Raw genomic sequence first — 13,164 nt, 5'->3', positions numbered from 1 at the left:
GTTTATTGTTATTATACTACTTGTTTTTTACTTATTACTGTGAGCAATGCTGCCGTAATCCTGTAATTTCCCCACTGAGGGACTAATAAAGGATTATCTTAAATGTCCCCCAGCAGCCTATAAGCCTATAGCAGCATGTCTAGGGGCTAGACCAGGGCAAACCTGAGACGGCACCATCTATAAGCACTATTAAAGAGGAAAGTCTTAAGTCTACTCTTAAATGAGGTGACTTAGTGCCTCCCGGACTGAAAGTGGAAGCTGGTTCCATAAAAGAGGAGCTTGATAACTGAAGGCTCTGGCTCTCATCCTACTTTTTAAGACTCTAGGAACCACAAGTAGCCCCGCATTTAGTGAGCGCAGCTCTCTAGTGGGGCAATATGGTACTACATGCTCCTTAAGATATGATGGTGCATCATCAATATAGACTTTGACTTAAGAGACTTATTAGAGCAGCCCGATAAGGAGTTGCAGTAATCAAGTCTAAAAGTAACAAATGCGTGAACCAGCTTTTCTGCGTCTTTTTGAGACAAGATGTGCCTGATTTTTCAAATGTTACGTAGATGAAAAAATTGACCCCAAAAAAAAGGACAGGTCCCAATCAAAGATAACGCTGAGATTCTTTACAGTGGTGTTGGATGCCAGGGCAATGCCATCTACAGAAACCACATCACCAGATAATGGATCTCTGAGGTGTTCTGGGCCGAGTAAAATAACTTCAGTTTTGTCTGAGTTTAACATCAGGAAGTTGCAGGTCATCCATGTTTTCGTCTAAGACATGCTTGAAGTTTAGCGAGCTGCTTGGTTTCTTCTGGCTTGATCGATAGATAATTGAGTATCATCTGCATAGTTTATGGAGTGTTTCCTGATAATATTGCACAAAGGAAGCATATATAAGGTAAATAAAATTGGTCCAAGCACAGAACCTTGTGGAACTCTGTGATTAATGTTGGTAGTCAACAAGGCTTCATCGTTTACAAATACAAATTTAGATCGATCTGATAAATAGGAGTTAAACAAGCTTGGTGCGCTACCTTAATACTACCCAAATATGACATTGACTAAGTTTAATGAGACAATTCTAAGTGAAAAATGGTGTCATGATTTGACCAACGTGTATTGTGGTTTGTCAGCCCAGTACAAGTGGAAGGAGACGTAGACAGGACTGCTTGTGCTATCCATGTATCAGGATGGACAACACATTCAATACATATGACAGAAACTATAACGTAATGTTAGGAGGCATGAAAAGTTACAATTGCCAATAACGGCAGCAGTGGATGTATAATAAAAGTAGCAATGATTTGGGCAATAGAGATGGCAATGAATCTAATAATAGGAGTGGGTGTCAGGCAGAACCAGGGTCCAGATATAACCACGACCCATGTAAACCTGAGGAGAGAAAGCACATTTCTGGGAAAGAATCAAAGTTAGGGCTATAGTAGCAAACCTGAGCCAGCTCTAACTATACGTGTTATTGAAGAGAAACGTCTTAAGTCTACTCTTAAATGTGGGCACTGTCAGCCACCGGACTGAAAGTGGAAGCTGGTCCCACAGAAGAGCTTGATAACTGAAGGCTCTGGCTCCCATCCTACTTTTTAAGACTCTAGGAACAACGAGTAGCCCCATATTTAGTGAACGCAGCTCTCTAGTGGGATAATATGGTACCTTAAGGTAGGATGGTGCCTCACCAATTAAGGCTTTGTGGTGAGGAGTTTAGATTTGTGCAGATACACTAATACAGGAGGAATATGATCTCCTTCCTTAGTTGTTGTTCATAGTTAGACATGCTGCTTCACATTGCAGAGTAAAGGTTCACCTGGCCGGCAACGGAAACTCGGTTTAGGCATAAGAAATGGTGTAGAACGCTGAAATATAGGAGACAAGAGTGGGTCTTTGCAGCTGACTGCAGCAATCATTTGTAATTTGATGAACGTGCAGAGTGTGGCTCTATACAGTATACATACATTATATTGTATGGTTGATATTTGTTAAAAAATAATGGTGGCTCAGAAGAACATTAAAAAACAGGCTTATGTAGTATATTACGGTAGATTTTACATAAAGCTTTCACAAATTATATTGTTTGGATGTAACAGTTTTACAGTCCCTGTTCTCTCTTTTATTGGAAACTATTAAAGTTAATTTGAGTAAGATTGATACATGAATATAGATACAATCTGTGTGATTGGGTGGTGTCACTAGTCATAAAAAGACTAGCACTGAGCCTGTATTTTATTATGCAAAACTTATTTCTGTGGTTTTATAAAACTACAGAATAACATGGCTCAACTCGATCTGCATTAAAAGATACCTCACGCTGTAGGACCGAAGAACAACAATATGTTTTATTTGTCCATAAGTTTGTGTCCATATCATTAATTTGATCTGCATGTTGTCAATGTAGTTTTTTTTGTGTTTCTTCAACTTAATCAGAGCAGATGGACAAGCACATACAAATATACCAACACAAATACTGATATCAGAGTAATTGTGGGGCTTTTACCCCTCATATATTTGATATAGCATATAGTAAAAAAAAATATTTAATTAATAAGTTTGTAAAATAATTAAACTGCATGTGAGAAAAAAACATTCCGAATTTGACATTTATACTTTAAAAATAAGTGTTAACTGCAGCATTAATTCAGACATTAAAGCGCAAACAAAATCTTAATCTGTACTTGCAAAATTGTCCGTTTGTTTATATAATAAAAGAGTTAATTGCAAAACGGTGAAGTTCACTCATATTTCTGAAGAGCACCTCTTTAGCTTTAGGGGGGAAGATGGGGGTCGTATCGTTTCATTTCCGGATTTTACGAGCAACCGGGGCAGAAAAAAAACAAAAACGCATCACACATATAATTCCTCTCCGTAGTAAACAGTAGTGAGGCGTTCAGGGGTCCGGAGTCCGGGCATCCCGCCTGTACAGAACAATCCCCCCCTCCACATTCGCGCTTGTCTGTCAGGTGGGCGTGTTTCGGCGCCGCCATTGGACGAACACGGCTCCTTTTCCTCCCCGGCTTCCGCTTTCTTTTCATGCGCACGCCCAGCCACTGAATAATGATAATAACGATCAAGATGGCTACTACAGAATCCTCCTTGCGGTAGCTAACCTCCAAATTCATGGAAGCGCTCAAAACTGTTATTTCTCACTGTTTAAGTCCCTCGTAGGCGACGCGGGCTCTGCCAGGGACGATACTATATGGATTAATACGGGCTGCGAGGACATAAAAGTGCTCGTGTTGCCCGCCGCACACATTCCGAGGAAGCTAGCTAGCAGAGCAACTAGCGAGCTCGAGCGCTGCTTGTCGACCATCTCCAGGTTTTTAGCTTCCCAGCCAGCGGCGGCTCAGAGGAGGGGCGCGTGCCCGGTCGCCCGGACCGACAGCGTCAAATGGCAGAGCCGAGGAAGGTGCCGTTCGTCACCATCTCCACCTTCAACGCGTCCCCGCCGACCCCGGAGTCCAGCAAGAAGCGTCGCCGCGAAGACGAGGCCATCGACATCACTTTTGGGAAAGATGGAGATGGAGGTGGCGCTGCCGCCGCGGCGGCGGTCGGGTCAGGCGGCAGTGGCGGCGGTGGGAGTCCATTCGGCAACGTGAACGCGGCGGGAGGCGACGCCGAGGCCGTGGAGGCGAAACCCACCGTGCGCCTCCACCTCCCGCTGGCCGAGCCCAGTGACCGTGGGTCCTCCGAGTTCAACTACGGCGAGCTGGTCAACACAACTCTCACTCAGGTTAGTGGCGAGCAGAGCAGCACAGTGGGGCGCCATGATGGCGGCAGGAGGGGCCTGACCCGGCGTCACGTCGCAAGTGTTTGGTTGTGTGAGGCGGAGGTGTCAACACTTTTGAGACGTTCGCACAAGTTGCGTTGATGAGGCTGCTACCCAGCGAATAACCGCTTTTATTATGCGCAATAAGGATGCGTGTTTGTTATGACCGTGGGCCAAACTCTGGACAGGTTTTTTTAAGTTAGGAAAGTGTTTAAAGGAGTAATCCAGGTTTTCTTTAATTATTTCAATTCCATATCCATAAACATTTGGGGATTTACAAGAGACACAATTTAAAAATGGTTCTTGACTCCCTAGTGTGAGTGAAACTCCAGAAACACTCTTCTGTTAGGACTAACACATTACATTTTGATTTGTGTTGTAATTATGAGTACTCTGATATGACGTGGATGCGGAACACAAGTCCACACCCTGGTTTAGTCATTCAGACCCCCACAGAGACTTTACACAACTGTTTTCACAGTTGCCATAGTTCTCTCTGTGACCAGAAACCCAATTTTCATGTCTAACATTTGACTGATAAGGTTCATATTGTTTTATTATGAGAAATGGCACAAAAACCGAAAAAGGCCACTCACACTCATGTCATTACTTTGTCCATTTCTTTTTTTCTCTCAGGTAAAGCTTGCAGGTTCAACAGCCCCCAAAGGACTCGCTCCTCCCCTGGACCCCAGAGACCCCTTTGCTGACGAGGACCGGGAAAGACGGGAGGTAGAAGCGATGGCCAAGAAGTTTGAGAACAAATACGTAAGTGTCATATTCTCCAGATGTAAGGATCTGTTGTCACAGCTGTAACCGTGTGGACCATGTGCATGCAGAAAGATGTCTAATATATGCATTTTAAATGTGTTTGGCTCTGTTTGCAGCCTGGTGTCCCAAAGAAGAAGAAAAAGGACAGGATGCAGGACCTCATCGACATCGGCTACGGCTACGATGAGACGGACCCTTTCATCGACAATTCAGAGGCTGTGAGTTCCCTTTTTGCCAAAAACACACGTCACTTTCTGCGTTACCCACAGGGGATCACTTGTGTTCCGTAATAGTCAGCAAACTGCCTTTTAAATGAACATGGAACAAAGTGTGTGTGTGTATGTATGTATGTATGTATGTATGTATGTATGTATGTATGTATGTATGTATGTATGTATGTATGTATGTATATATATATATATATATATATATATATATATATATTTATTTATTTTCAATTAACTATTTTCTCGATTAATTGTTTGGTATGTAAAAAGTCAAGAAATGGTGGCTCTGTGCTTCCTAAAGCCCAAGATGACGTCCTCCAATGTGTTTTCTTAACAACAACAACCTTTCAGTTTGCTGTCACAGAGGACGCCAGAAAATATTCACATTTAACAGACTAGAATCAGAATGTCAAAATAGTTAGTGTATAAAGTTTACGATACGAAGTTCTGCTTATTCATTTGTTTGTGTATTTTTGAGTATGGTGAAATGGAAATGAGATGCATAAATATATGTTGCTTTAAGTTAAGTTTCATTGTAAAAGTAGACGTCTGAAGTTGTCGTTTGGTCACGTCTTGTATCTACTTGTATACTAACGCATTACATTACATGTCATTTAGCTGACGCTTTTATCCAAAGCGACTTACAATCATGTTACATTGATACACTGTAGACACAGCTACAGGGAACAACTCAGGGTTAAGTGTCTTGCTCAAGGACACATCGACTAGGGCGGGAATTGAACCACCAACCCCCTGAATGAAAGACGGACCTGCTAACCACTGACCCACAGTCGCCCAGTACGCAGCACGTTTTGTATAATGTGCACGTATAGCTAAGTATCATGTGGAAGAAACATTATTCTAAGCAGCGGTTAAAAGGCTGACTCAGCGCGCGGCAGTAGAAGGAGCACTAACAGTAATTATACTTCTCTCATGGCCTCAGTACGACGAGCTGGTTCCGGCCTCCCTCACCACAAAACACGGAGGCTTCTACATCAACACGGGCACTCTTCAGTTCAGAGCGGCGTCCGAATCCGAGGGAGAAAACGCTGGCGCGGAGGACAATCGCTTCAAGGCAGGTTCCAGCTCCTCAGCCCCCTTTTCGTATGTAGCGAAGTGCACATACAAGTAAACAACAAACAGACAAATAATGTCAGTTTTGATGATTTTTTTTTTTTTTCTTCATTCCTGTAACAAAAAAAACAACGTCGCACCTGTTTTGCAGAAGACGAAAGATGGCGAGGAGCTGGTGATAAAGAAACGCCGGAAAAAGCAAGATGGTGGAATTCTGGAGGACAAGAAACCCAGGAAGAATAAAGTACCAAAGCCCGGGTAAGTGTTTTCATCATAGGGGCTTGTTGTTTTACGCACACAACAATGCAGTTTAATGAGCAGACTGCTGTGCGGCCGCGTAGAACGATCACTTACTCGGGTGGCAAGATCCAAATAAATAAATAGTCCCTACATCATCTGTTAGTTCACACTTTTAGCTACAGTTTAAAAAGTGTTGTATTTAAACATATTTTTATCAGACCTGCTCAAATGTCACACCAAGAGTTTCTGGATCAGATGCATCTTGACAGGGTTTTAGGGTGACCGATGCTCCTCTGTATCCCAACATAAAAGCTATTGCTTGTCCACAAACAACAGGCTGAAACTATTAGTTGAGTAACTAACTTTAGTTGATCAACTTTAGTTGATCATTAGAAAAAGAATGAACTTGTCTGTTAATTAATGAATTGTTTGCGTCTTTGATTGTGGAAAAATGTCAGTTATATATATATATATATATATATATATATATATATATATATATATATATATTTATTTATTTATTTTTGTTCCCTGATCTTGATTTCCCCCTAATTCCTCATCTCAATGCATGTTCTCTGTGCGAGTCAATTAATCGTCTCTACTCGTCGTTTCTCCCATTCTCGGCAGAGTGTCGGCCCTGAACATTCATCGGCCCGAGAAGAAAAAGAGGAAGAAGCTGATGAAGGATTCTATCCACCTGGCCAACATGCTGCGTCGCTTCACCAGGGAGAAGGAGGAGATGCGAAAGAGGAACATTCCTGCTGTCGGTTTGCAGCGTCCCGCTGCCGCTGCTACTGCCGCCACCGCCGCTGCCAAAGTGCCCAATGCCGCCAGCGCCCTCCTCAGCGCCCAGTCCAAGGCTGCCGGCGGCAACGAGTGCAACATGACTGACCTGGCCGCCGACTCGTCCGTAATGTCGTTGCTGGGCTCGGCCAACAACGACATCCTGCAGGACATGATGGGCGACCTGGACTTTGAGATGCTAGACTCCCCGCAGCCCTCGAGTCCCCAGCAGGGAGAGAACGGCTCCTTAGGGATGGGCCACAAAGTCGGTGGCAGCAGGGTGCCCCAGGGCAACGTAATGGCCCCTCCCCCTCTGCCCGGCGGACTCCCGGCCCCGCTCGCCAAGCGCATTGAAGACCTGAGAGCGGTACGGGCCTCAGCACTCCACCGGACCACATGTGTTCGATTAGAGCTCCAGCTTTTCTTTATTGATGACCAATTAAAATCACTTCTTCAATATGACCAACAGTCCGACACCTTAAGATATAAAATTTCTAATGTTATAAAGCAAAAATTTATTTTAAATCCTTTCAGTATTTGGCACGAAGAGGTTAAACGCCTCATCATCCTCGCCCCCTTTTTTTTGATAGCTGTGTTTTTAATGTTTTTTTTAGTCAAGTCTGTGACAGAAATATGAACGCATTGCTTGTTCCCTTCAGGCGTCCCGACTGTTTGACGCAGAGGGCAGGAAGAAATTCTTCACACTGGACATGAACAACATCCTGCTGGAGTGAGTGCCGCACCAGATTTTCATATTTTAAATAAGACACATTTATATAAAATCTCTGACACACGTCTCTGCGTGTCTTTAATTCAGCATTGAGTTGCAGGTTCAGGAGCAGCCGACGGAGGTGCGTGCGGTCGTCTACTCCCACCTGGAGGCCTTCGTGCCCTGCAATAAAGAAGCTCTGCTCAAACGCCTTAAGAAACTCAGCCTCAACATACAGGTGTGCGGCTTTCTGCAGTGTGCTCATAACATGTCTGTTTTGGAAGGATGTGTGTGTGATTTGCTTTTTATAAAAATGGTCATATAGTCCGATAGTATATCTGACATGTAAGTTGTGTGTGTGTGTGTGTGTGTGCGTTATGTTTTGACTGCGCCTTTTGTCCCCGTCGCCCAGGACGACCGCCTCCGAACGCCCCTGCTGAAGCTGAAACTGGCGGTGTGCAGCGTGATGCCGGAGCAGATCGCCCGCTACAACATGGACTGCATCGCCAAGGTGGCAAAGTGAGGACCCTTGCCACAGTTTGTCGCAGCATATTCCCACCCGCAGCCTTGATGAAGGCGTTGTGATATAACGATGTTCATCTCGTTGCTTGCAGGCAGCAGTCGGGGGAGGCAGAGAAGAACGGGTCCGAGGATGACGACGAGGAGAAGCCAGGGAAGAGGGTGATGGGCCCTCGGAAGAAGTTTGTGTGGGACGACAAACTGAGGTCAGTTTCGCTGAAGGGGGGGGGTCCATTTATCGTGCACGTGGCAATAACGGGCCCAATGCTTCCTGGAAAATCGGTTTCAGCGTACAACACAACGCTGTGCCATCCGTGTCTGATTTAATATATATAATTAATAAAATTCAGTTTCTGAACTTACACTTACACTTATATTTTATTGAATATGTATTAAATAACTATTGTTAAAGTATTTTTGAATGGATGCTAATTTAAATATATTTAAAAGAAATCTCACGTACCCCCTGGAGTACCTTCACGTACCCCCAGGGGTACATGTTTCACCATTTGAGAACCACTGGATTAAAGGGTTCAAAGCCCTGAATAATGTCAATATGAGTCAATGCTGGTTGGTGACTGGTATTATTTTATTATTATATGATCAATCTGTCGTCATTTCGAATGATTTCTAACCTATTTTAGCAAATGGTGCAACATCCGGTCCGCCATAGCAGCTGGATCATCACTGAACATGTTACATAATGCACCTTGGATGCTATTTATGTATTTTTTGGGGGGCTTTTCAAGTCCTGGTCTCGATTGCCTTTTGGTCGCTCTCCAGGTTACTGCTGTGCAACCTGGTGCGGGTGAAGCTGGGCTGCTACGAGCTGGAAGGCAAGAACTCGCTGTCTCGTGAGGACTACCTCAAAGCCTTCATGGAGACTGAAGTCAAGCTTCTCTGGCCTAAAGGCTGGATGCAGGCCAGGTAAGTGACTGCTCAGGTTATTTTGTGTCTGTCAGCGTTTACTAGAGATGGCTGCCGCCGTGGAATGTCTTCCACCGCGGCTTTAACTTGCTTTTGCTTTCTAGCTTCGTTGTGAATTACCTCCACACGAATCTCTCCGGAAATTGATGTTTCTGATATTTCCGTTTTACAGGATGCTGTTCAAAGAGAGCATCATGGCTCATGGTCACCTCACAGGCTACACGTGAGTCACAGGACTTTTTTATTAACTGATGTCTTCAGAACTAACTCTGTCTAGTTTGTTTCTCACTCCCTTTTGTGTTGTTTTTGTGTCTCCAGAGCAAAGAAAAGGATGGTCACTACTCCCAAGGCCAAGCCAAAGGTTACTCTTGTCTTCTATATCGACACGACAGTAAAGGGTGTTGGTTTTAATAAAGACTGTGTTTTTTTTTTTAATGCTTATTACATGAGTTGGTGTCATCCAAAGTCAGTCTTTGTCAAATAAAGATTTTACAATTTCAAAATGTTGTCAAAAGGGGGGAAAGCTGAATTAGCTCTTTAATCCCTATTTGAGAGGGGAAAAAGAGATTTAGAGCGACTAAAACGTACATCTGGTATGTGAGTAATGTTCTAAAAATGCAAACCTTTACTTTAATAAGACATGGAAATGTGTAATGCAGCCCTGTTGCAACAAATCCAGCTTGTATAAATGTTGTTTCTGTGCAGGAGGCCATGTGGGTTCAGCGGTCCGTGCCCTCAGCGGGCACCACCCCCTCCCCCGCAGCCCAGGTTGCCAAGCGACCCCCTCAGTCACCCTCCGAGCCCATATGTCTGGATTCCCTTGATGAGGATCTGACGGCCCCCTCCCTGGACTCCATCTCCCAGGCCCTGGCCATCCTCGGCAACGCAGCCAAGGGCCTGGCCCACGGGGACAACCCCCCGTCCCCCGATGGACACAAGGCTGCCGCCAAGCCCTCCTCGCTCCATGTCTCGCCGCTCATACAGCAGCAGCAGAAGAAGAACCCCGTCAGCTCGCCCAGCTCTAACGCACCACACTACATCTCTACCTCTTCGTCCATTTCCACCTCTCTGTCTCGGCCTCTCTCCATCACCTCCACCTCTCTGTCTCGGCCTCTCTCCGTCACCTCCACCTCTCTGTCTCGGCCTCTCTCCGTCACCTCCACCTCTCTGTCTCGGCCTCTCTCCGTCACCTCCACCTCTCTGTCTCGGTCTCTCTCTGTCACCTCCACCCCTCTATCTCGGCCTCTCTCCGTCACCTCCACCTCTCTGTCTCGGCCTCTCTCCGTCACCTCCACCTCTCTGTCTCGGCCTCTCTCCGTCACCTGCGCGCCACTGCCCTCGGTGCGGGCGGATGGTATGGGGGTCGTCAAGGGCACAGCGCAGGCGCACAGACAATCAGTGTTGAACACTCAGAGGACGTTGGTTGTGGGCGTGGCCAAAGCCAACATGTTGGCCTCAGCGTTGCCTCCCAAACCGCGTCCGCCACCCACTGCGTCCCCGCTCGTGGCCCCAGGGTTGAAGGCGGGGGCCCCCATGTCTGGCCTCCTCAAAGGCAGCAATAATAAAGCCAACAGCGGCGACACGCTCATCATCACGTCGCCTCCGCTTCGGCCACACACCCTTATAACCTCCTCACACATGCTCACCAAAACCTTCCAGACGCCTCGCCTGCCCCACACCCCGCTGAGTAAGTCCTCCCCCTCCCTCACCCAGACTCTTCCGGGGGTTCAGCCCCGGCCACAGTCCAACTTCATCACCCCCATGCACGCCACCCTCACCAAGTCGGCCCACAGCAGCATCCCGCCGATCGTCAAACTCACGCCGCGCACCTTCAGCCATGACGTGCACACCACCCCCTCAGCCTCGCCCTCCATCTCCATTAGCCCACGGTCTCAGGCAAACCCCCCGATACACCAGTACTCTCCCAAAAGCGCAGTCGGGTTCCGCTCCGCGTTCTCAGGGGCTCAAGGAGGAGCAACCAAGCAGGGGCAAGGCAGCTACACTCCTCCAGGCAGCCAGAAGACGCCCAACAACAGCACCACCAACGCCAGCCTTATTAACGCCATATCCATTAGCAAGCATTCAGGATCCAGTGCCTCCCCCACAATAGCCTCTGCCATCCAGGGCCAGCGCCAGAGGCCGGGGGGCGGGACACCTCAGGGGGCCAAGCCGGTTGCGTCTGTCCCAGCGTCAGCCGTCTCTTCTCAGTTGACACAGGTTTGTACCGCCAGCATGTCCAGATTATTAAAACCTGCAGTTTTTGCTTCCTATTTGTCCAAATGAGTTCTTATTGAACACATTTGCACGTACTGTGCTGTAGTAATTGGATAACCCCCCATTTTAGCTTTAGTTAGTCCAAATAGTTTCACATTGTGGTCCTGATACTTTCGTTAAGAATCCGAGTACGACTGAAGAGGAAGATCTTTTATTGTGATATGGATGAACTGTGTGGAATGAGTTGTGAATTAAACTGTCCAGGCTGGGTTGTGGAGGTTATTTTGTGTTTGCACATGCCAACGTGTTTTCTCTCTTTTCGTCAACCATCTTCTGCCCAGGTCTCCACAGCGGGCATCGGCGGCCTGCTCGGCTCGGCCTCCTCGCTGGGCTTTGGGATGCTCGGGGGCCTGGTGCCCGTATCCCTTCCCTTCCAGTTCCCCCAGATGCTAAACCTGCCCCCGCTGGGCACAGTGGGCTCCAGCGCGGTGGCCGGCGGCTCGTCGGCCAGTAGCAATGCATCGTTCTCCACCCTGACACAGAGTGAGTGAACCACGCAGGGCAGAAACACGGACGCACATTTAAAAATCGGTGGCAGGCGCCAAATCTGATGCAATGTTTATTGACGTGGAGTATTCGTGTTTGCACATGAGGGCAGGCATTGCCTTGTTGTCCCTTTCTGTGTTCCTGCAGAGATTTTCGTTTTGTGTTTTTATGTCACGGCAGCGTTTGTTCTATCATCATATCGTCTGTCAAATGTAAGCTTGTGATTTTTCTCCTGTTTGACATTATTCCATTTTGTTTGCTTCATTTCCCCCAAAATATTTATCTCCCCTCATCCGTAAATCCCCCTCTTCTCTTTGGCTGTCATCACCCTGCCCTTCACCTCTGTACCATCTTGCTCTCTTCCCCCCACCGCCTTCTCCTCGTTTTTCTTCCCCTGTCCTGTCTCCTCAGATCTGTATAAGAGTCTCCAGTCAGGGTCTCAGGTTGCTCTGCCTCCTCACTTGCAGCTCGCTTTCTCAGGTAAAATCTGAACCCTCCCTCCACTCTCAAAAGCCTGCTCCATTTACTCCCACCCTCCTCCCCCTCTCTTTCCAAGTGTCTGGTGTTCTTTGTCTCGGGTCGTCCTGTTCTCTGCTGGTTTTTTTTTTGCCTTTTTATATCGTCGTCCGACCTCCGTAATGTTTTTCTGTCTTTTGATGCTTTTCACTGAACATTGTTATCATTCCCATGCAGATGTCAGTCAAAGCCAGACAGGAGACGCTAAGAGGAAGACTCTATGATACAGCTGGATTTCAAAGACGCTGTCTGATGAAATGACCATGTGACGTGTTGGGACGGAGTGTGACTTTTGGTGACAGATGGGACGGGTCTGAAATGAGGACTTTGTTACACTTTAAAGATACTTGATCTGAAAGAGATCGGCTCAACTTTTCACGAACACCGCAGTTTAAATAACTTTTTTTTTTTTTTTAAACGATTTGATAACTTTGAAATACTATTCATAGAATTGTTCAATGAAATGACAAATACAGGTTGTCAATGTTTACAAGATAGACCTATATCACTGTGGACAGGGAGAAGGAACGACTGGGATTTTTAGGTGTGTGTGTGTGTGTGTGTGGGTTTGAATGCTTTTGGTAGGTGGGATTGAGAGCGTGCCTTTTGTATGTCTCCCTCGCTGATGCATGGTCAATGTGTCTATTTGGTGCTGTTTTTTAATCATGTAATTATCACTGATACCTGTAAGAAATATAAACTGCAAATAGAATGAGCTTCTTCTTTTCTTCTCTCTCAAGAGCTGTACACTTTTTCATTGTACTTAGATTCTTGAATAAATTGTCTGTATAGAACCCAAACCTTTTAATTAAAATCTTTCCCTTCAAAATGGAGCCCTTTGATACGTTTATACTTTTGACAGACTTGCA

The 13,164-nt window shown here is 46.1% G+C and overlaps 1 protein-coding gene across 1 annotated transcript; it reads left to right on the top strand.

Moving 5' to 3' along the window:
• Positions 1-3,032: 3,032 nt before the first annotated feature.
• Positions 3,033-13,128, top strand: LOC117734579 (ubinuclein-2-like). The gene is made up of 16 exons (XM_034538727.1): positions 3,033-3,736; positions 4,409-4,537; positions 4,657-4,758; positions 5,711-5,842; positions 5,993-6,099; positions 6,709-7,231; positions 7,524-7,594; positions 7,682-7,811; positions 7,986-8,092; positions 8,188-8,298; positions 8,876-9,019; positions 9,192-9,242; positions 9,338-9,380; positions 9,725-11,236; positions 11,575-11,776; positions 12,473-13,128. Exons 1-16 carry the CDS (start codon positions 3,395-3,397, stop codon positions 12,517-12,519), a joined length of 3,753 nt encoding a protein of 1,250 aa, XP_034394618.1. The 5' UTR covers positions 3,033-3,394; the 3' UTR covers positions 12,520-13,128.
• The last annotated feature ends 36 nt before the right edge of the window (positions 13,129-13,164 follow it).

This window comes from Cyclopterus lumpus, chromosome 8 (genome assembly GCF_009769545.1).
Source record: "Cyclopterus lumpus isolate fCycLum1 chromosome 8, fCycLum1.pri, whole genome shotgun sequence".
Lineage (NCBI taxonomy): Eukaryota > Metazoa > Chordata > Actinopteri > Perciformes > Cyclopteridae > Cyclopterus > Cyclopterus lumpus.
Note: the sequence above shows the minus strand (reverse complement) of the source record. Positions and strands in the feature narration are given on the sequence as shown.

Coding starts and splice junctions, on each gene's coding strand:
- LOC117734579 (XM_034538727.1), top strand. CDS start 3,395: ATGGCAGAGCCGAGGAAGGTGCCGTTCGTCACCATCTCCACCTTCAAC. Junction 6,100..6,708: donor AATAAAGTACCAAAGCCCGG/GTAAGTGTTTTC, acceptor CATTCTCGGCAG/AGTGTCGGCCCTGAACATTC. Junction 8,093..8,187: donor TGCATCGCCAAGGTGGCAAA/GTGAGGACCCTT, acceptor CGTTGCTTGCAG/GCAGCAGTCGGGGGAGGCAG.